This window comes from Engystomops pustulosus, chromosome 8 (genome assembly GCF_040894005.1).
Source record: "Engystomops pustulosus chromosome 8, aEngPut4.maternal, whole genome shotgun sequence".
NCBI classification, from domain to species: domain Eukaryota; kingdom Metazoa; phylum Chordata; class Amphibia; order Anura; family Leptodactylidae; genus Engystomops; species Engystomops pustulosus.
In genome coordinates this window covers 106,074,208-106,097,573 of record NC_092418.1, presented here as the reverse complement: position 1 = coordinate 106,097,573, position 23,366 = coordinate 106,074,208, and the positions used below count along the sequence as shown (strand labels likewise).

General features: G+C 47.9%; 1 protein-coding gene across 1 annotated transcript; it reads right to left on the bottom strand.

Annotated features, from left to right (window-relative positions):
- Window positions 1–1,165: 1,165 nt before the first annotated feature.
- LOC140075827 (coiled-coil domain-containing protein 93-like) lies at window positions 1,166–22,704 on the bottom strand. The gene is made up of 23 exons (XM_072122179.1): window positions 22,565–22,704; window positions 15,380–15,493; window positions 15,193–15,287; window positions 9,626–9,737; window positions 9,232–9,330; window positions 9,096–9,152; window positions 8,181–8,281; window positions 7,807–7,843; window positions 7,423–7,503; window positions 7,282–7,332; window positions 7,124–7,210; window positions 6,932–7,048; window positions 6,801–6,863; window positions 6,559–6,632; window positions 3,358–3,439; window positions 3,215–3,286; window positions 3,007–3,078; window positions 2,732–2,840; window positions 2,331–2,413; window positions 1,832–1,869; window positions 1,677–1,761; window positions 1,370–1,483; window positions 1,166–1,292 (listed from the first exon to the last, which is right to left on the bottom strand). Exons 1-23 carry the CDS (start codon window positions 22,595–22,597, stop codon window positions 1,239–1,241), a joined length of 1,830 nt encoding a protein of 609 aa, XP_071978280.1. The 5' UTR covers window positions 22,598–22,704; the 3' UTR covers window positions 1,166–1,238.
- Between the last annotated feature and the right edge of the window lie 662 nt (window positions 22,705–23,366).

Here is a 23,366-nt window from a genome sequence, read left to right as displayed (position 1 = left end):
AGAGACATCCCATCTTGCTCCCAGTACAAAGTCTGGTTCTTGGGGGCTGGTGTAATGCGAGTCCCCGCCTCTCCCACATGGGGGGGGGCCAGTGTAATGCGAGTCCCCGGCTCTCCCACATCGGGGTGGGGGGGGGGGGTGGCGGCGGTGTAATGCGAGTCCCCGCCTCTCCCACATCGGGGGGGGGGGGGGGGGGGGGGGGCTAGTGTAATGCGAGTCCCCACCTCTCCCACATCGGGGGGGGGGGGGGCTGGTGTAATGTGAGTCCCCGCCTTTAGAGAGTTGTAAAGGTTATGCAAACTGCTCAGGGGGGACCCCAATAGCGTTAGGTGACATCAAGACCGCTAGCGCTATGGGGGGAGGGCAGAGATTAAAATCCAAGGCTCCCTGAGGCGCTCAAGTGACATAATTAGCACAACTTTTATAACTCCAGATTCTGCGATTGTCCTGGGCATTAGGACACATAATCAGGTTATTAGGACACATCAGGGATGGTAAATGCCCTTTAAGAGGAGGAGCCAATTCTGTTGGTCACTGTTATGAAATATTAAAGTCAAAACAGAGATCGGATATTGGACGTAAACTATGGACACTGAGTACTGAGTATGAGAGCGCCATCCTGAGGAAGGATTAGACAACGACACCATGGAGTCCTATACACTATTACCGGGAGCTGATCTGAGACGAGTCATCATGAAGGCCGGAAGATACCGGAGTAGGGGGCGGAGTCATGGGCGTCTGTGGGATATATATGTATGATCAAGGTGTAGTCCAGGACTAATGATGGACTAATGATATTGTCTTGTAGTCAGATGTTCTGTGTATCTGGACATTGAGGAGCATTTTAATTCCTGGATAGAGCAGATAGAAGGAACAGTCCACTGATTACAGTCACGATGTGAGGACGCGGCTCGGTCACTTTCTATCATAGACCTCAATCTCCACCCGAACGAAAGAACATAAAAATAAAAATTTGTGGATGATGGGATCACAGATGAAAGATGGGGAGGTGGTTATAATTAGATCAGTCGCAAAGCAACCAATAAGAACTCTGCTTTCATTTCCTATTCTTCCCTGGGAACCTGAGAGCTGCACTGTGATTGGCTGCTGTGGGGATGATCCCCATTGTGTCATGGAGGTCTACATCAACAACATGGAGGCAGCGTGGGGGGGGGGTCATCTGCTGTTTATTACCAGGTCACATGACAAGGCCTTGTTAGTTGCCCTGGTTATAGAGGTCAGGGGTCGCGATCCTTCAGTTTACTCAGCAGCATCTCGTTCCTGCGACATTCCTAGAAACAAGGGGAGAAGACGCCATGAAATAGGAGATGACATTAGGGGGGTCTGCGCCCCAGGCCTCGCCTCTCACCTCTTTGAACTCCTTCACAGTCTTGAAGTAGAGGCGCTGCTTCTCCAGCATCTCCAGGTACTCGTCGTTCAGCTGGTCGCGCCTCATCTTATTCTCCTGCTTCTTCTTCTCCATCTGGAAAATACAAGACCCTCTTAGTGCCGCAGCAAAGGGAGGACCCCCCCACCGATACCTGTGTCATCCCCTCCCCTCTAGTGGCAGCTTCCAAACTGTTGTCTCCAACCCCGCCCCCCGCCCAAATACCTGTCCCCCCAACTATAATGGCAGCGGCGTCCCCCCCCCCACCCAGCACCGGCCCGGGCTCTACCTTATTCCTGTTCTGTCTGATCCCATCCACAATCTGCTCCATTTGCCTGAGGAACTGCTCCCGGGTGCCGGATGACGCCATTGCTCTAAAAGGAAAAGTTTGGGGTTAATACACAAGAGCGCAGGCCGAGAGCCCAAGTGTGCGCTCATACTCACTGCTGGAAGTTGTCATGGATGGAATTCAGCAGATTCACCTGAAATGCATAAAGAAAATCCATCAGCTCCGTTATCCTACCTGGCATCGTCCCTCCTTCCATCCCTCCCCTCCCTTCTCCTGAGGACAATCACCACTTTGGCTACCTCCTGCAGACCACCTCAGCCCCCAGTGATTGAGGTTTGTGATTGGCCACTGTGCCGTGTTCTGTGGATTCCTTATCCGACACAGACATTTCTCCATTAGTATTATCCCATTTACAGCAGCTGTAGGCTCCTCCTCCCCCCCCATATCCCCAGACCCTCAGCTCCTCCCCCCTCATATCCCCAGACCCTCAGCTCCTCCCCCCCATATCCCCGGACCCTCAGCTCCTCCTCCCCCCCATATCCCCGGACCCTCTGCTCCTCCTCCCCCCCCATATCCCCGGACCCTCTGCTCCTCCTCCCCCCCATATCCCCGGACCCTCTGCTCCTCCTCCCCCCCATATCCCCGGACCCTCACCTCCTTCTCTAGGTAAAGCTTCTTGTCGTCCAAGGTGTTGTACAAAGTGAAAAACTGTTTGGTCTCCTTGTGAGTGGCTGAAACTGTAAGACAAAAGAAAGTGACATCTTCCCGCAGACTGCTCCCCCCGTCTGCCCGTATGCTGCAGTGAAGGGGATGGCTCAGTAGGTAGAGCTGCCTGGATATCGGGGGGGCTGGCTCAGTAGGTAGAGCTGCCTGGATGTCGGGGGGGCTGGCTCAGTAGGTAGAGCTGCCTGGATATCGGGGGGCTGGCTCAGTAGGTAGAGCTGCCTGGATATCGGGGGGGCTGGCTCAGTAGGTAGAGCTGCCTGGATGTCGGGGGGGCTGGCTCAGTAGGTAGAGCTGCCTGGATATCGGGGGGCTGGCTCAGTAGGCATTACCTTGTCCATATAGCTCTATAAACCTCTTCTGATACTGCGTCAGTTCTGCTCGACTTGGGACCTCATCAATTTTGCGCTGTAAAATGGCAATTTCCCGATTCCTTCGAGCCTGGGAGGAGGGAGAGGAGTCAGGAAAAGGAAGACTATATATAATAATGGAGGCAAAACGTGGATATAACAGGACACTGGAGATAACAGCATAGAACTGCTGAGAAGGCACCCAAAAGAGAAACACGGAGGTCCTGCCCACCACCCCAAACCTGACGACCGCTCACCAGCAGGAGGCGGATCTTCTGCAGTTTCTCCCGCTCCGCCCTGTACTGCTGCTCAAACAATGAAGATCTCTCCTGAAAACACAAGGCACAGCATGACCCCCTGAGACCATGAGCCCCCCCCCCCCCCCGAACCCCCACGGGACCATGGCGCGCCCCCCCATCCCCACAAGACCATGGGGCACCCCCCCACCCCCCACTTGTTTGTTACCTTGTCTTCCCCACTCTCTGCCACCTCTGCCTTCAGTGTCTCTATGTTCTGCTGCAGGCGGCTCATCTCGTCCTGTGTAATAGTTCAGAGGTCAGGACGGGGCGGTACAGCCAAAGACTGCCCCCTCTGGGGTATAAACTCACCCGACAATGTGCCCGGAACTGCTGCTCCTGAGTCTTCAGACTCTCGTTCATCGCCACCAGCGACCGCAGCTTCTGCAAAACGCTAACGACACAGAACACAGACCCAATGACATCCACAGCCCTGACCGGGGCTCCCCAGACTGGCCCCTCCTCCTGTGTAATATCTCTGCTGTCTGTCCCCTCCTCCTGTATAATATCTCTGCTGTCTGTCCCCTCCTCCTGTATAATATCTCTGCTGTCTGTCCCCTCCTCCTGTGTAATCTCTCTGCTGTCTGTCCCCTCCTCCTGTGTAATCTCTCTGCTGTCTGTCCCCTCCTCCTGTGTAATCTCTCTGCTGTCTGTCCCCTCCTCCTGTGTAATCTCTCTGCTGTCTGTCCCCTCCTCCTGTGTAATCTCTCTGCTGTCTGTCCCCTCCTCCTGTGTAATCTCTCTGCTGTCTGTCCCCTCCTCCTGTGTAATCTCTCTGCTGTCTGTCCCCTCCTCCTGTGTAATCTCTCTGCTGTCTGTCCCCTCCTCCTGTGTAATCTCTCTGCTGTCTGTCCCCTCCTCCTGTGTAATCTCTCTGCTGTCTGTCCCCTCCTCCTGTGTAATCTCTCTGCTGTCTGTCCCCTCCTCCTGTGTAATCTCTCTGCTGTCTGTCCCCTCCTCCTGTGTAATCTCTCTGCTGTCTGTCCCCTCCTCCTGTGTAATATCTCTGCTGTCTGTCCCCTCCTCCTGTGTAATATCCCTGCTGTCTTTCCCCTCCTCCTGTGTAATATCCCTGCTGTCTGTCCCCTCCTCCTGTGTAATATCCCTGCTGTCTGTCCCCTCCTCCTGTGTAATATCTCTGCTGTCTGTCCCCTCCTCCTGTATAATCTCTCTGCTGTCTGTCCCCTCCTCCTGTGTAATCTCTCTGCTGTCTGTCCCCTCCTCCTGTGTAATCTCTCTGCTGTCTGTCCCCTCCTCCTGTGTAATCTCTCTGCTGTCTGTCCCCTCCTCCTGTGTAATCTCTCTGCTGTCTGTCCCCTCCTCCTGTGTAATATCTCTGCTGTCTGTCCCCTCCTCCTGTGTAATATCTCTGCTGTCTGTCCCCTCCTCCTGTATAATATCTCTGCTGTCTGTCCCCTCCTCCTGTATAATATCTCTGCTGTCTGTCCCCTCCTCCTGTATAATATCTCTGCTGTCTGTCTCTTCCTCCTGTGTAATATCTCTACTGTCTGTCCCCTCCTCCTGTGTAATATCTCTGCTGTCTGTCCCCTCCTCCTGTATAATATCTCTGCTGTCTGTCCCCTCCTCCTGTATAATATCTCTGCTGTCTGTCCCCTCCTCCTGTATAATATCTCTGCTGTCTGTCCCCTCCTCCTGTGTAATATCCCTGCTGTCTGTCCCCTCCTCCTGTGTAATATCCCTGCTGTCTGTCCCCTCCTCCTGTGTAATATCCCTGCTGTCTGTCCCCTCCTCCTGTGTAATATCCCTGCTGTCTGTCCCCTCCTCCTGTGTAATATCCCTGCTGTCTGTCCCCTCCTCCTGTGTAATATCCCTGCTGTCTGTCCCCTCCTCCTGTGTAATATCCCTGCTGTCTGTCCCCTCCTCCTGTGTAATATCCCTGCTGTCTGTCCCCTCCTCCTGTGTAATATCCCTGCTGTCTGTCCCCTCCTCCTGTGTAATATCCCTGCTGTCTGTCCCCTCCTCCTGTGTAATATCCCTGCTGTCTGTCCCCTCCTCCTGTGTAATATCCCTGCTGTCTGTCCCCTCCTCCTGTGTAATATCCCTGCTGTCTGTCCCCTCCTCCTGTGTAATATCCCTCCTGTCTGTCCCCTCCTCCTGTGTAATATCCCTGCTGTCTGTCCCCTCCTCCTGTGTAATATCTCTGCTGTCTGTCCCCTCCTCCTGTGTAATCTCTCTGCTGTCTGTCCCCTCCTCCTGTGTAATCTCTCTGCTGTCTGTCCCCTCCTCCTGTGTAATCTCTCTGCTGTCTGTCCCCTCCTCCTGTGTAATCTCTCTGCTGTCTGTCCCCTCCTCCTGTGTAATCTCTCTGCTGTCTGTCCCCTCCTCCTGTGTAATCTCTCTGCTGTCTGTCCCCTCCTCCTGTGTAATCTCTCTGCTGTCTGTCCCCTCCTCCTGTGTAATCTCTCTGCTGTCTGTCCCCTCCTCCTGTATAATATCTCTGCTGTCTGTCTCCTCCTCCTGTGTAATATCTCTGCTGTCTGTCTCCTCCTCCTGTATAATATCTCTGCTGTCTGTCCCCTCCTCCTGTGTAATATCCCTGCTGTCTTTCCCCTCCTCCTTTGTAATATCCCTGCTGTCTGTCCCCTCCTCCTGTGTAATCTCTCTGCTGTCTGTCCCCTCCTCCTGTATAATATCTCTGCTGTCTGTCTCCTCCTCCTGTGTAATATCTCTGCTGTCTGTCTCCTCCTCCTGTATAATATCTCTGCTGTCTGTCCCCTCCTCCTGTGTAATATCCCTGCTGTCTTTCCCCTCCTCCTTTGTAATATCCCTGCTGTCTGTCCCCTCCTCCTGTGTAATATCTCTGCTGTCTGTCCCCCTCCTCTTGCAGGGGGAGGAACAGAAGTTGTCAGTCGCTTCCGGATTGGTCAAGAGTGACTTAAAGGAGGAGGAGCTTCAAGCACAGCAAGAAGTAAGGGGGAGGGGTTCCTCACCGGGGCTCCCCAGATAGATATGGTATATGTGCTACCCCGTTTCCCCTAAAATAAGACCTAGTACAAGTTTGTTCAGGCTTAGAAATATAAGGCCTCCCCTGAAAATAAGACCTAGTGTCAGCAGCAGCTCCCCCCGCGCCATACATTAGTATTAGTAGATCTTTTAGATGCTGCAGAAGTTGTCACACGGGGAAGAATTCATGGAATAAATCACTGACTGTTGTGATGCAAATGTGATCCCAGCAGCCACCAGGATAAGAAGGGTCATCTATGGGAAGTGCTTTTACTAAACATGAGAGATTGAGGCCAAAGAATCTAATAGAAATGGAGTCACAAAAAATACAGCATGAAATTCAGAGTTTGGAGAGTCATAAGGAGGTTAGAGAAGTAGATTTTTTGTTCAACGATAAATGTAAATTCTTGTTCATGGAAAAACAAGAATCCCCTGAAAATAAGACCTAGCGCCTCTTTAGGAGCAAAAAATTAATATAAGACACTGTCTTATTTTCGGGGAAACAGGGTAGGTAACAAAGAGTTAAACAACAGGGAAGCCGTCGCTCACCCGGGATCTGCAGTGGATTCCAACTTATCCAATGCCGACGTCTCCTCATCCAACTGGTCACTGTAACGTGTAACCTGCAGAAAGTAACCACCAAAAATGGTAAGCCGAAGGGGGGTGGGGGGGGGGGCAGAGGGGTTCGGCAGGGGCCGAGGCAGGGGTAGGGCAAAGAAAAGTAGGGAGGGGGCCAAAGGGGTTGGGGCGTGGCCGTGGCTGTGGAGGGGCGGGCGCTCCTGTGCTCTCACCTCTGACAGCTTCCTCTTTGCCTCGTCACGTTCCGCTTGCAGTTCCGATGATTTTACTTTCAGCTGAAATTAGAAATATTTCAGTGATTTGGGGATGCAGGGTGCAGCCAGTGGGGGGCGCCGTGCTGTACCTGCTCCAGGATCTTGCTCTTCTGGGTGAGCTGCTTGTTGAGCGCGGTCACCTTCCTGCGCTGCTGCTGCGCCGGCCCCATCTGCTCCGCCCGCTCCTCTGCGCTCAGCTCTGATTGCTGGAGGTGACATAAAGGCGGAGTCAGCGTCGCCATGAGGTAACGGTGGACACACCCCTGAGGGGCCGCACTTACCTTCTCTGCGTATTCGGACACCATCTGCTTTATCTCGTGAGACTGCAAGCCCACAATCTGCCCCACCGTGCTGGCCGTCAGACGACCCTGAAAGGTCACAGGGTCAATGGGTAAGAGGCAGCGCACACACCTACTACAGCCCATAAGCCGGCGCTCACCTGCTCCGTGTCCATGGCCGCCATCCCCGTCATTAACGACTTGATGCGAATCTAAAATGAAAAAGAACAAAAAGGTAAAAAAAAAACCCCAAAACACCACCATAAGCTCCACCTCCAACATGAGGAACCCCTCCCCCTTACTTCTTCCTGTGCTTGAAGCTCCTCCTCCTCTAAGTCACTCTTGACTAATCCGGAAGAGACTGACAGCTTCTGTTCCTCCCCCTGCAAGTGGACGGGAACAGACAGCAGAGATATTATACAGGAGGAGGAGACAGACAGCAGAGATATTATACAGGAGGAGGGGACAGACAGCAGAGATGGTATACAGGAGGAGGGGGGCAGACAGCAGAGATATTACACAGGAGGAGGGGCCATACAGCAGAGATATTATACAGGAGAAGGGGACAGACAGCAGAGATATTATACAGGAGGAGGGGACAGACAGCAGAGATATTACACAGGAGGAGGGGACAGACAGCAGAGATATTACACAGGAGGAGGGGACAGACAGCAGAGATATTATACCTTCTCCATCTTTCCAAGTTTTCTGGTTCCATATCTCCTGCAAAAACAAAGAAAATGTAGAAATCTGCTGAAAATACTGAAAACCGTTTCCTTCATAGTAAAATCCATTACAATGGAAGACAGGTCACAGGTCATACTCCATTACTGCCCTACTTACTACTTCCGCCTTGACCCCCTACTGACCCTGCGAGGCCCCTTACCCCCAGGACCCTACATTAACCCCTCCTTTGCCACCCCCACCGTCTGTCCCAGTGCCAGCCCACCCCCAGGCCCCACCACTGCCCCCGTGTCCGGACCCTGCCAGGGCCCAAGAAAGCAAGTAACCCATGGAAGAGGCTTCTGCAGAAACGTTCCCATCTATACGGTGCCGGTACCTGCCGTACTCCAGGAGAGTGGAGTGAACCCGCGACTCCTCATCCGTTAGCTCCGCCGCGTCCTCCTGACGCTTGTACCGTCTACGAGGTTTGTAAATCTCCTGCAGAGACAGAGGAGACTCCAATCCAACCGGGAATCACATAACTCAACGCACACAAGAGCATTGTGGGAAATCAGGAGATGCCCCCTATAGGACAGAGAAAGCCCCCTCCACAGACACAGGAGATTATCTATATGCTACATCCTATACACACAGGATACTATCTATATACTACATCCTATACTGACCCTATATACACAGGAGATTATATACTACATCCTATACTGACCCTATATACACAGGAGATTATATACTACATCCTATACTGACCCTATATACACAGGAGATTATATACTACATCCTATACTGACCCTATATACACAGGAGATTATATACTACATCCTATACTGACCCTATATACACAGGGTATCATCTATATACTTACACAGGGTATTATCTATATACTACACCCTATACTGACCCTATATACACAGGGTATTATCTATATACTACACCCTATACTGACCCTATATACACAGGGTATTATCTATATACTACACCCTATACTGACCCTATATACACAGGGTATTATCTATATACTACACCCTATACTGACCCTACATACACAGGGTATTATCTATATACTACACCCTATACTGACCCTACATACACAGGGTATCATCTATATACTACACCCTATACTGACCCTACATACACAGGGTATTATCTATATACTACACCCTATACTGACCCTACATACACAGGGTATTATCTATATACTACACCCTATACTGACCCTATATACACAGGGTATTATCTATATACTACACCCTATACTGACCCTATATACACAGGGTATTATCTATATACTTACACAGGTCTCATTTAGGGTCTTCATTGCCTTCTCTCTCCGGCTGGAGAATTCAGCATCCTGAAAAAAGAACAAAAAAACCGTACAGTAAATGCTCTGGATGCTGCCCCCCTCCCCTCCCCGCACAGGGTGCACTTACCTCAGGGAGACTGTGATCCTTCTGGAACTGAGACACAGAATAAGAGCGGATGTAATCCCCCATTTCCTGTCGCGTCTCTATGGCGCGCTTCACCAACCACTGCCAGAAGGAGGAAGAGTCAGGACAAGGGACCCACCCACCCTGCACCCACATGACCCCCTACACCCAGAGGGACCCTACCACTTCACCGCACATAGCCCCCCTTCACGGACAGAACCCCCCTGTACACACCCCTGCCCCCGTGCACCTACATGACCCCCACCACAACACACACGACCCCCACTGTAAACCCACATGACCCCCCCCCCCCCATGCCCCTTGCACCGAGAGGACCTCCGCATAACAAAACACACACACCCAACCTGCACCCAGAGGTGGCGAGGCCCCGGAGTACCTGGATGACAGGGAAGATGTGGATGAAGTCCAGGCCTTGGATCTGATGCGGCTCCAGACGGTGCGGACATTTCATTTTCGGTAAAACGGACACAATCTTCTCAGTTACTGCTCTGAAAAGACAAGAGGAGATTGTGATGTCCTCCCTGCAGTCCTGCAGCACCACAAGCTCATCACAGCTGCTGCTCCCTCCTCCAGTCCCTACCAAAGCAGCAGCAAAAACTGTCACCAGAAGTGAAGCCTGAAAGACAAGACAAAACCTCCCAACAGGAAAAAGCTCCAATCCCAACTCCAACATGTACACAGCCCCACACCACCACCTACCTAGTAACCCTACCCACCACCTACCTAGTAACCCTACCCACCACCTACCCAGGAACCCTACCTAGTAACCCTACCCAGGAACCCTACCTACCACCTACCTAGTAACCCTACCCACCACCTACCTAGTAACCCTACCCACCACCTACCTAGTAACCCTACCTACCACCTACCTAGTAACCCTACCCACCACCTACCTAGTAACCCTACCCACCACCTACCTAGTAACCCTACCCACCACCTACCTAGTAACCCTACCCACCACCTACCTAGTAACCCTACCCACCACCTACCTAGTAACCCTACCCACCACCTACCTAGTAACCCTACCTACCACCTACCTAGTAACCCTACCCACCACCTACCTAGTAACCCTACCCACCACCTACCTAGTAACCCTACCTACCACCTACCTAGTAACCCTACCCACCACCTACCTAGTAACCCTACCCACCACCTACCTAGTAACCCTACCCACCACCTACCTAGTAACCCTACCCACCACCTACCTAGTAACCCTACCCACCACCTACCTAGTAACCCTACCCACCACCTACCTAGTAACCCTACCCACCACCTACCCAGGAACCCTACCTAGTAACCCTACCCAGGAACCCTACCTACCACCTACCTAGTAACCCTACCCACCACCTACCTAGTAACCCTACCCACCACCTACCTAGTAACCCTACCTACCACCTACCTAGTAACCCTACCCACCACCTACCTAGTAACCCTACCCACCACCTACCTAGTAACCCTACCCACCACCTACCTAGTAACCCTACCCACCACCTACCTAGTAACCCTACCCACCACCTACCTAGTAACCCTACCCACCACCTACCTAGTAACCCTACCCACCACCTACCTAGTAACCCTACCCACCACCTACCTAGTAACCCTACCCACCACCTACCTAGTAACCCTACCCACCACCTACCTAGTAACCCTACCCACCACCTACCTAGTAACCCTACCCACCACCTACCTAGTAACCCTACCCACCACCTACCTAGTAACCCTACCCACCACCTACCTAGTAACCCTACCCACCACCTACCTAGTAACCCTACCCACCACCTACCTAGGAACCCTACCCAGGAGCCCTACCCAGGAGCCCTACCCAGGAGCCCTACCCAGGAGCCCTACCCAGGAGCCCTACCCAGGAGCCCTACCCAGGAGCCCTACCCAGGAGCCCTACCCAGGAGCCCTACCCAGGAGCCCTACCCAGGAGCCCTACCCAGGAGCCCTACCCAGGAGCCCTACCCAGGAACCCTACCCAGGAGCCCTACCCAGGAACCCTACCCAGGAACCCTACCCAGGAACCTACCTAGTAACCCTTCCCAGGAGCCCTACCCAGGAGCCCTACCCAGGAACCTACCTAGTAACCCTACCCACCACCTACCCAGGAACCCTACCCAGGAGCCCTACCCAGGAACCTACCTAGTAACCCTACCCAGGAGCCCTACCCAGGAACCTACCTAGTAACCCTACCCACCACCTACCCAGGAACCCTACCCAGGAACCCTACCCACCACCTACCCAGTAACCCTACCCAGGAACCCTACCCAGGAACCCTACCCACCACCTACCCAGGAGCCCTACCCAGGAACCCTACCCAGGAACCCTACCCACCACCTACCCAGGAACCCTACCCAGGAGCCCTACCCAGGAGCCCTACCCAGGAGCCCTACCCAGGAGCCCTACCCAGGAGCCCTACCCAGGAGCCCTACCCAGGAGCCCTACCCAGGAACCTACCTAGTAACCCTACCCACCACCTACCCAGGAACCCTACCCAGGAGCCCTACCCAGGAACCTACCTAGTAACCCTACCCAGGAGCCCTACCCAGGAACCTACCTAGTAACCCTACCCACCACCTACCCAGGAACCCTACCCAGGAACCCTACACACCACCTACCCAGTAACCCTACCCAGGAACCCTACCCAGGAACCCTACCCACCACCTACCCAGGAACCCTACCCAGGAACCCTACCCAGGAACCCTACCCAGGAACCCTACCCACCACCTACCCAGGAACCCTACCCACCACCTACCCTGGGAACCCTACCCTGGGAACCCTACCCTGGGAACCCTACCCTGGGAACCCTACCCTGGGAACCCTACCCTGGGACCCTGTCCACCACCTACCCAGGAACCTACTCCCCAACCTACCTAGTAACCTACCTAGGACCTGGGGATTTCTGTTATATACTGGGGGAGGAGGAGGAGGAGATGTCAGGCTGGTGCTGGGGGTCTCTGTAATGTATTGGAGGAGGAGATGTCAGGCTGGTGCTGGGGGTCTCTGTAATGTATTGGAGGAGGAGATGTCAGGCTGGTGCTGGGGGTCTCTGTAATGTATTGGAGGAGGAGATGTCAGGCTGGTGCTGGGGGTCTCTGTAATGTATTGGAGGAGGAGATGTCAGGCTGGTGCTGGGGGTCTCTGTAATGTATTGGAGGAGGAGATGTCAGGCTGGTGCTGGGGGTCTCTGTAATGTATTGGAGGAGGAGATGTCAGGCTGGTGCTGGGGGTCTCTGTAATGTATTGGAGGAGGAGATGTCAGGCTGGTGCTGGGGGTCTCTGTAATGTATTGGAGGAGGAGATGTCAGGCTGGTGCTGGGGGTCTCTGTAATGTATTGGAGGAGGAGATGTCAGGCTGGTGCTGGGGGTCTCTGTAATGTATTGGAGGAGGAGATGTCAGGCTGGTGCTGGGGGGTCTCTGTAATGTATTGGAGGAGGAGATGTCAGGCTGGTGCTGGGGGGTCTCTGTAATGTATTGGAGGAGGAGATGTCAGGCTGGTGCTGGGGGTCTCTGTAATGTATTGGAGGAGGAGATGTCAGGCTGGTGCGGGGGGCCTCTGTAATGTTGTGGAGGAGGAGATGTCAGGCTGGTGCTGGGGGTCTCTGTAATGTATTGGAGGAGGAGATGTCAGGCCGGTGCTGGGGGTCTCTGTAATGTATTGGAGGAGGAGATGTCAGGCCGGTGCTGGGGGTCTCTGTAATGTATTGGAGGAGGAGATGTCAGGCTGGTGCTGGGGGTCTCTGTAATGTTGTGGAGGAGGAGATGTCAGGCTGATGCTGGGGGTCTCTATAATGTATTGGAGGAGGAGATGTCAGGCTGGTGCTGGGGGTCTCTGTAATGTATTGGAGGAGGAGATGTCAGGCTGGTGCTGGGGGTCTCTGTAATGTATTGGAGGAGGAGATGTTAGGGAGGTGCTGGGGGGTCTCTGTAATGTATTGGAGGAGGAGATGTCAGGCTGGTGCTGGGGGTCTCTGTAATGTATTGGAGGAGGAGATGTCAGGCTGGTGCTGGGGGTCTCTGTAATGTATTGGAGGAGGAGATGTCAGGCTGGTGCTGGGGGTCTTTATAATGTATTGGAGGAGGAGATGTTAGGCTGGTGCTGGGGGGTCTCTGTAATGTATTGGAGAAGGAGATGTCAGGCTGGTGCTGGGGGTCTCTGTAATGTATTGGAGGAGGAGATGTCAGGCTGGTGCTGGGGGTCTCTGTAATGTATTGGAGGAGGAGATGTCAGGCTGGTGCTGGGGGTCTCTGTAATGTATTGGAGGAGGGGATGTTAGGCTGGTGCTGGGGGTCTCTGTAATGTATTGGAGGAGGAGATGTCAGGCTGGTGCTGGGGGTCTCTGTAATGTATTGAAGGAGGAGATGTCAGGCTGGTGCTGGGGGTCTCTGTAATGTATTGGAGGAGGAGATGTCAGGCTGGTGCTGGGGGTCTCTGTAATGTATTGGAGGAGGAGATGTCAGGCTGGTGCTGGGGGTCTCTGTAATGTATTGGAGGAGGAGATGTCAGGCTGGTGCTGGGGGTCTCTGTAATGTTGTGGAGGAGGAGATGTCAGGCTGGTGCTGGGGGGTCTCAGTAATGTATTGGAGGAGGAGATGTCAGGCTGGTGCTGGGGGTCTCTGTAATGTATTGGAGGAGGAGATGTCAGGCTGGTGCTGGGGGTCTCTGTAATGTATTGGAGGAGGAGATGTCAGGCTGGTGCTGGGGGTCTCTGTAATGTATTGGAGGAGGAGATGTCAGGCTGGTGCTGGGGGTCTCTGTAATGTATTGGAGGAGGAGATGTCAGGCTGGTGCTGGGGGGTCTCTGTAATGTATTGGAGGAGGAGATGTTAGGGAGGTGCTGGGGGGTCTCTGTAATGTATTGGAGGAGGAGATGTCAGGCTGGTGCTGGGGGTCTCTGTAATGTATTGGAGGAGGAGATGTTAGGGAGGTGCTGGGGGGTCTCTGTAATGTATTGGAGGAGGAGATGTCAGGCTGGTGCTGGGGGTCTCTGTAATGTATTGGAGGAGGAGATGTCAGGCTGGTGCTGGGGGTCTCTGTAATGTATTGGAGGAGGAGATGTCAGGCTGGTGCTGGGGGTCTCTGTAATGTATTGGAGGAGGAGATGTCAGGCTGGTGCTGGGGGTCTCTGTAATGTATTGGAGGAGGAGATGTCAGGCTGGTGCTGGGGGTCTCTGTAATGTATTGGAGGAGGAGATGTCAGGCTGGTGCTGGGGGTCTCTGTAATGTATTGGAGGAGGAGATGTCAGGCTGGTGCTGGGGGTCTCTGTAATGTATTGGAGGAGGAGATGTCAGGCTGGTGCTGGGGGTCTCTGTAATGTATTGGAGGAGGAGATGTCAGGCTGGTGCTGGGGGTCTCTGTAATGTATTGGAGGAGGAGATGTCAGGCCGGTGCTGGGGGTCTCTGTAATGTATTGGAGGAGGAGATGTCAGGCTGGTGCTGGGGGTCTCTGTAATGTTGTGGAGGAGGAGTAGTCAGGCTGATGCTGGGGGTCTCTATAATGTATTGGAGGAGGAGATGTTAGGGAGGTGCTGGGGGTCTCTGTAATGTATTGGAGGAGGAGATGTCAGGCTGGTGCTGGGGTCTTTATAATGTATTGGAGTAGGAGATGTTAGGGAGGTGCTGGGGGTCTCTGTAATGTATTGGAGGAGGAGATGTCAGGCTGGTGCTGGGGGTCTCTGTAATGTATTGGAGGAGGAGATGTCAGACCGGTGCTGGGGGTCTCTGTAATGTATTGGAGGAGGAGATGTCAGGCTGGTGCTGGGGGTCTCTGTAATGTTGTGGAGGAGGAGATGTTAGGGAGGTGCTGGGGGTCTCTGTAATGTTGTGGAGGAGGAGATGTCAGGCTGGTGCTGGGGGTCTCATGGTGGTATCACTACACTCAGACTATCCTGTGGTGTGTATGAGCCGGCTCCTCCTGCCGGTGTTTCCCGCTGTACTCACATCTTCTGTCCGATGGTAGAATTCTCCTGGAATAGTAGATCCACATCAATATCAAAGTTGCAGGTAGTGATGCACCAGGTCATGCCACCAACCACCTGTAGGGGGAGACACATAGAAGCGCAGGAGGTCAGAGAGCAGAAGAGAACACAACCTGAGTGTCCGCAGCGCGGCTCATCCCTGTCCTCACCTTGTCAAATGGGGAGAGGCCTTTAATTCTGGCCCTGAAATAACCAGCGGCAACAAGCAGCTCCAGGATCTCCAGCAGCTTCACCTGCTGCTCCTCATCCTCCCGGGACTCCACCTGAAAGATATATATATACAGTATATTATACAGGGGGCACATATATATATATATATATATATATATATATATATACTAGGGGTGATGTGTATAAACAGTATATTATACAGGGGGTACATATATATACTGGGGGTGATGTGTATGTACAGTATATTATACAGGGGGTACATATATATACTGGGGGTGATGTGTATATACAGTATATTATACAGAGGGTACATATATATACTGGGGGTGATGTGTATATACAGTATATTATACAGGGGGTACATATATATACTGGGGGTGATGTGTATATACAGTATATTATACAGGGGGTACACATATATACTGGGGGTGATGTGTATATACAGTATATTATACAGGGGGTACATATATATACTGGGGATGATGTGTATATACAGTATATTATACAGGGGGTACATGTATATACTGGAGTGATGTGTATATACAGTATATTATACAGGGGGTATATATATATACTGGGGGTGATGTGTATATACAGTATATTATACAGGGGGTACATATATATACTGGAGTGATGTGTATATACAGTATATTATACAGGGGGTACATATATATACTGGAGTGATGTGTATATACAGTATATTATACAGGGGATACATATATACTGGGGGTGATGTGTATATACAGTATATTATACAGGGGGTACATATATATATACTGGGGGTGATGTGTATATACAGTATATTATACAGGGGGTACATATATATACTGGGGGTGATGTGTATACACAGTATATTATACAGGGGGTATATATATATATACTGGGGGTGATGTGTATATACAGTATATTATACAGGGGGTACATATATATACTGGGGGTGATGTGTATATACAGTATATTATACAGGGGGTACACATATATACTGGGGGTGATGTGTATATACAGTATATTATACAGGGGGTACATATATATACTGGGGGTGATGTGTATATACAGTATGTTATACAGGGGGTACATATATATACTGGGGGTGATGTGTATATACAGTATATTATACAGGGGGTACATATATATACTGGGGGTGATGTGTATGTACAGTATATTATACAGGGGGTACATATATATACTGGGGGTGATGTGTATATACAGTATATTATACAGGGGGTATATATATATACTGGGGGTGATGTGTATATACAGTATATTATACAGGGGGTATATATATATACTGGGGGTGATGTGTATATACAGTATATTATACAGGGGGTACATATATATACTGGGGGTGATGTGTATATACAGTATATTCTACAGGGGGTATATATATATACTGGGGGTGATGTGTATATACAGTATATTCTACAGGGGGTGCATTTATATACTGGGGGTGATGTGTATATACAGTATATTATACAGGGGGTACATATATATACTGGGGGTGATGTGTATATACAGTATATTATACAGGGGCACATATATGAATATATATATATATATACTGGGGGTGATGTGTATATACAGTATATTATACAGGGGGTACATATATATACTGGGGATGATGTGTATATACAGTATATTATACAGGGGGTACATGTATATACTGGAGTGATGTGTATATACAGTATATTATACAGGGGGTATATATATATACTGGGGGTGATGTGTATATACAGTATATTATACAGGGGGTACATATATATACTGGAGTGATGTGTATATACAGTATATTATACAGGGGGTACATATATATACTGGAGTGATGTGTATATACAGTATATTATACAGGGGATACATATATACTGGGGTGGTGTATATACAGTATATTATACAGGGGGTACATATATATATACTGGGGGTGATGTGTATATACAATATATTATACAGGGGGTACATATATATACTGGGGGTGATGTGTATACACAGTATATTATACAGGGGGTATATATATACTGGGGGTGATGTGTATACACAGTATATTATACAGGGGGTATATATATATATACTGGGGGTGATGTGTATATACAGTATATTATACAGGGGGTACATATATATACTGGGGGTGATGTGTATATACAGTATGTTATACAGGGGGTACATATATATACTGGAGTGATGTGTATATACAGTATATTATACAGGGGGTACATATATATACTGGGGGTGATGTGTATATACAGTATATTATACAGGGGGTATATATATATACTGGGGGTGATGTGTATATACAGTATATTATACAGGGGGTATATATATATACTGGGGGTGATGTGTATATACAGTATATTATACAGGGGGTATATATATATACTGGGGGTGATGTGTATATACATTATATTATACAGGGGGTACATATATATACTGGGGGTGATGTGTATATACAGTATATTATACAGGGGGTACATATATATATACTGGGGGTGTTGTGTATATACAGTATGTTATACAGGGGGTGCATTTATATACTGGGGGTGATGTGTATATACAGTATATTCTACAGGGGGTACATATATATATACTGGGGGTGTTGTGTATATACAGTATGTTATACAGGGGGTACATATATATACTGGGGGTGATGTGTATATACAGTATATTATACAGGGGGTACACATATATACTGGGGGTGATGTGTATATACAGTATATTATACAGGGGGTATATATATACACTGGGGGTGATGTGTATATACAGTATATTATACAGGGGGTACATATATATATACTGGGGGGATGTGTATATACAGTATGTTATACAGGGGGTACATATATATACTGGGGGTGATGTGTATATACAGTATATTATACAGGGGGTACACATATATACTGGGGGTGATGTGTATATACAGTATATTATACAGGGGGTATATATATACACTGGGGGTGATGTGTATATACAGTATATTATACAGGGGGTACATATATATATACTGGGGGGATGTGTATATACAGTATGTTATACAGGGGGTACATATATATACTGGGGGTGATGTGTATATACAGTATATTATACAGGGGGTACACATATATACTGGGGGTGATGTGTATATACAGTATATTATACAGGGGGTACATATATATACTGGGGGTGATGTGTATATACAGTATATTATACAGGGGGTACATATATACACTGGGGGTGATGTGTATATACAGTATATTATACAGGGGGTACATATATATACTGGGGGTGATGTGTATATACAGTATATTATACAGGGGGTACATATATATATACTGGGGGTGTTGTGTATATACATTATATTATACAGGGGGTACATATATATACTGGGGGTGATGTGTATATACAGTATATTATACAGGGGGCACATATATATACTGGGGGATGTGTATATACAGTATATTATACAGGGGGTACATATATATATACTGGGGGATGTGTATATACAGTATGTTATACAGGGGGTACATATATATACTGGGGGTTATGTGTATATACAGTATATTATACAGGGGGTACATATATATATACTGGGGGTGATGTGTATATACAGTATATTATACAGGGGGTACATATATATATACTGGGGGTGTTGTGTATATACATTATATTATACAGGGGGTGCATTTATATACTGGGGGTGATGTGTATATACAGTATATTCTACAGGGGGTACATATATATATACTGGGGGTGATGTGTATATACAGTATATTATACAGGGGGTATATATATACACTGGGGGTGATGTGTATATACAGTATATTATACAGGGGGTACACATATATACTGGGGGTGATGTGTATATACAGTATATTATACAGGGGGTATATATATACACTGGGGGTGATGTGTATATACAGTATATTATACAGGGGGTACATATATATATACTGGGGGGATGTGTATATACAGTATGTTATACAGGGGGTACATATATATACTGGGGGTGATGTGTATATACAGTATATTATACAGGGGGTACACATATATACTGGGGGTGATGTGTATATACAGTATATTATACAGGGGGTATATATATATACTGGGGGTGATGTGTATATACAGTATATTATACAGGGGGTACATATATATATACTGGGGGGATGTGTGTATACAGTATGTTATACAGGGGGTACATATATATACTGGGGGTGATGTGTATATACAGTATATTATACAGGGGGTACACATATATACTGGGGGTGATGTGTATATACAGTATATTATACAGGGGGTACATATATATACTGGGGGTGATGTGTATATACAGTATATTATACAGGGGGTACATATATACACTGGGGGTGATGTGTATATACAGTATATTATACAGGGGGTACATATATATACTGGGGGTGATGTGTATATACAGTATATTATACAGGGGGTACATATATACTGGGGGTGATGTGTATATACAGTATATTATACAGGGGGTACATATATATACTGGGGGTGATGTGTATATACAGTATATTATACAGGGGGTACATATATATACTGGGGGTGATGTGTATATACAGTATATTATACAGGGGGTACATATATATACTGGGGGTGATGTGTATATACAGTATATTATACAGGGGGTACATATATATACTGGGGGTGATGTGTATATACAGTATATTATACAGGGGGTGCATTTATATACTGGGGGTGATGTGCATATACAGTATATTATACAGGGGGTACATATATACACTGGGGGTGATGTGTATATACAGTATATTATACAGGGGGTGCATTTATATACTGGGGGTGATGTGCATATACAGTATATTATACAGGGGGTATATATACACTGGGGGTGATGTGTATATACAGTATATTATACAGGGGGTACATATATACTGGGGGTGATGTGTATATACAGTATATTATACAGGGGGTACATATATATACTGGGGGTGATGTGTATATACAGTATATTATACAGGGGGTACATAAATATACTGGGGGTGATGTGTATATACAGTATATTATACAGGGGGTACATATATATACTGGGGGTGATGTGTATATACAGTATATTATACAGGGGGTACATATATATACTGGGGGTGATGTGTATATACAGTATATTATACAGGGGGTACATATATATACTGGGGGTGATGTGTATATACAGTATATTATACAGGGGGTACATATATATACTGGGGGTGATGTGTATATACAGTATATTATACAGGGGGTACATATATATACTGGGGGTGATGTGTATATACAGTATATTATACAGGGGGTACATATATATACTGGGGGTGATGTGTATATACAGTATATTATACAGGGGGTACATATATACTGGGGGTGATGTGTATATACAGTATATTATACAGGGGGTACATATATATACTGGGGGTGATGTGTATATACAGTATATTATACAGGGGGTACATATATATACTGGGGGTGATGTGTATATACAGTATATTATACAGGGGGTACATATATATACTGGGGGTGATGTGTATATACAGTATATTATACAGGGGGTACATATATATACTGGGGGTGATGTGTATATACAGTATATTATACAGGGGGTACATATATATACTGGGGGTGATGTGTATATACAGTATATTATACAGGGGGTACATATATACTGGGGGTGATGTGTATATACAGTATATTATACAGGGGGTGCATTTATATACTGGGGGTGATGTGTATATACAGTATATTATACAGGGGGTACATATATATACTGGGGGTGATGTGTATATACAGTATATTATACAGGGGGTACATATATATACTGGGGGTGATGTGTATATACAGTATATTATACAGGGGGTACATATATATACTGGGGGTGATGTGTATATACAGTATATTATACAGGGGGTACATATATATACTGGGGGTGATGTGTATATACAGTATATTATACAGGGGGTACATATATATACTGGGGGTGATGTGTATATACAGTATATTATACAGGGGGTACATATATATACTGGGGGTGATGTGTATATACAGTATATTATACAGGGGGTGCATTTATATACTGGGGGTGATGTGCATATACAGTATATTATACAGGGGGTACATATATACACTGGGGGTGATGTGTATATACAGTATATTATACAGGGGGTACATATATACTGGGGGTGATGTGTATATACAGTATATTATACAGGGGGTACATATATACACTGGGGGTGATGTGCATATACAGTATATTATACAGGGGGTACATATATACACTGGGGGTGATGTGTATATACAGTATATTATACAGGGGATACATATATACTGGGGGTGATGTGTATATACAGTATATTATACAGGGGGTACATATATATACTGGGGGTGATGTGTATATACAGTATATTATACAGGGGGTACATATATATACTGGGGGTGATGTGTATATACAGTATATTATACAGGGGGTACATATATACTCTGGGGGTGATGTGTATATACAGTATATTATACAGGGGTTACATATATATACTGGGGGTGATGTGTATATACAGTATGTTATACAGGGGGCACATATATATACTGGGGGTGATGTGTATATACAGTATATTATACAGGGGGTACATATATATACTGGGGGTGATGTGTATATACAGTATGTTATACAGGGGGTACATATATATACTGGGGGTGATGTGCATATACAGTATATTATACAGGGGGTACATATATACACTGGGGGTGATGTGTATATACAGTATATTATACAGGGGGTACATATATACTGGGGGTGATGTGTATATACAGTATATTATACAGGGGGTACATATATATACTGGGGGTGATGTGTATATACAGTATATTATACAGGGGTTACATATATATACTGGGGGTGATGTGTATATACAGTATATTATACAGGGGGTACATATATATACTGGGGGTGATGTGTATATACAGTATATTATACAGGGGGTACATATATATACTGGGGGTGATGTGTATATACAGTATATTATACAGGGGGTACATATATATACTGGGGGTGATGTGTATATACAGTATATTATACAGGGGGTACATATATATATATACTGGGGGGATGTGTATATACAGTATATTATACAGGGGGTACATATATACACTGGGGGTGAGGGAGAAGGTACACACAGGGCAGTGCGGTACCGCTCCGTTACCTCAGGTTCTCTCTCCCCGCTGCTGGCGCTCATCTTTCCGTCACGCAGGACCCGAGTATGATGGAAGGAGGGTCATGTGACCAGTCATATGACTTCTCAAACTTCGTCATGTGACGTCATCAACACTGGCGGTTGTCACGATCACGTGATCAGCCTTATACCTCAATCAGGAGTCGCTGCTGTGGTGGGAGGAGCGGTGTGTAGGTGGAGTTATATGTGGGCGGTGCGTTCGTAGGTTGTGGTAAACGATGAACATCAGAGCGGTCCGGACGTTTATCATTCAGTCACGTGACCATCCTTTACTGAGGATCTGTAGATTATGGACGTCAGTTTAGTGGTAGGTGACGTCATGTCTCGAAAAATGTCCCCCTGAGGATTAGTTCCTTGAAGTTGTGAGTGTGAGAGGGAGTCAAGCAGAGAGTGTGGGGCAATCTGTGAGAGGTGACCCAGGGAAGGCTCCATCCGACAATACACCCCCAATAGCTTCTTGGGTCAATGACGTCTGTATAAGAACGTTGGGCTGTTGGTGATTGAGGTCTATGAGGATGAGGAGGTGACACAGGAGCTTACAGGCTATGAGGATGAAGGGGGTGACACAAGAGCTTACAGTCTATGAGGATGAGGAGGTGACAAAAGCTTACAGTCTATGAGGATGAGGGGGTGACACAGGAGCTTACAGTCTATGAGGATGAGGGGTGACACAAGAGCTTACAGTCTATGAGGATGAGGGGGTGACACAGGAGCTTACAGTCTACGAGGGGGGACACAAGAGCTTACAGTCTATGAGGATGAGGAGGTGACA

Coding starts and splice junctions, on each gene's coding strand:
- LOC140075827 (XM_072122179.1), bottom strand. CDS start 22,597: ATGAGCGCCAGCAGCGGGGAGAGAGAACCTGAG. Junction 15,288..15,379: donor GCCTCTCCCCATTTGACAAG/GTGAGGACAGGG, acceptor CTCCCCCTACAG/GTGGTTGGTGGCATGACCTG. Junction 9,153..9,231: donor AGGATCACAGTCTCCCTGAG/GTAAGTGCACCC, acceptor TTCTTTTTTCAG/GATGCTGAATTCTCCAGCCG.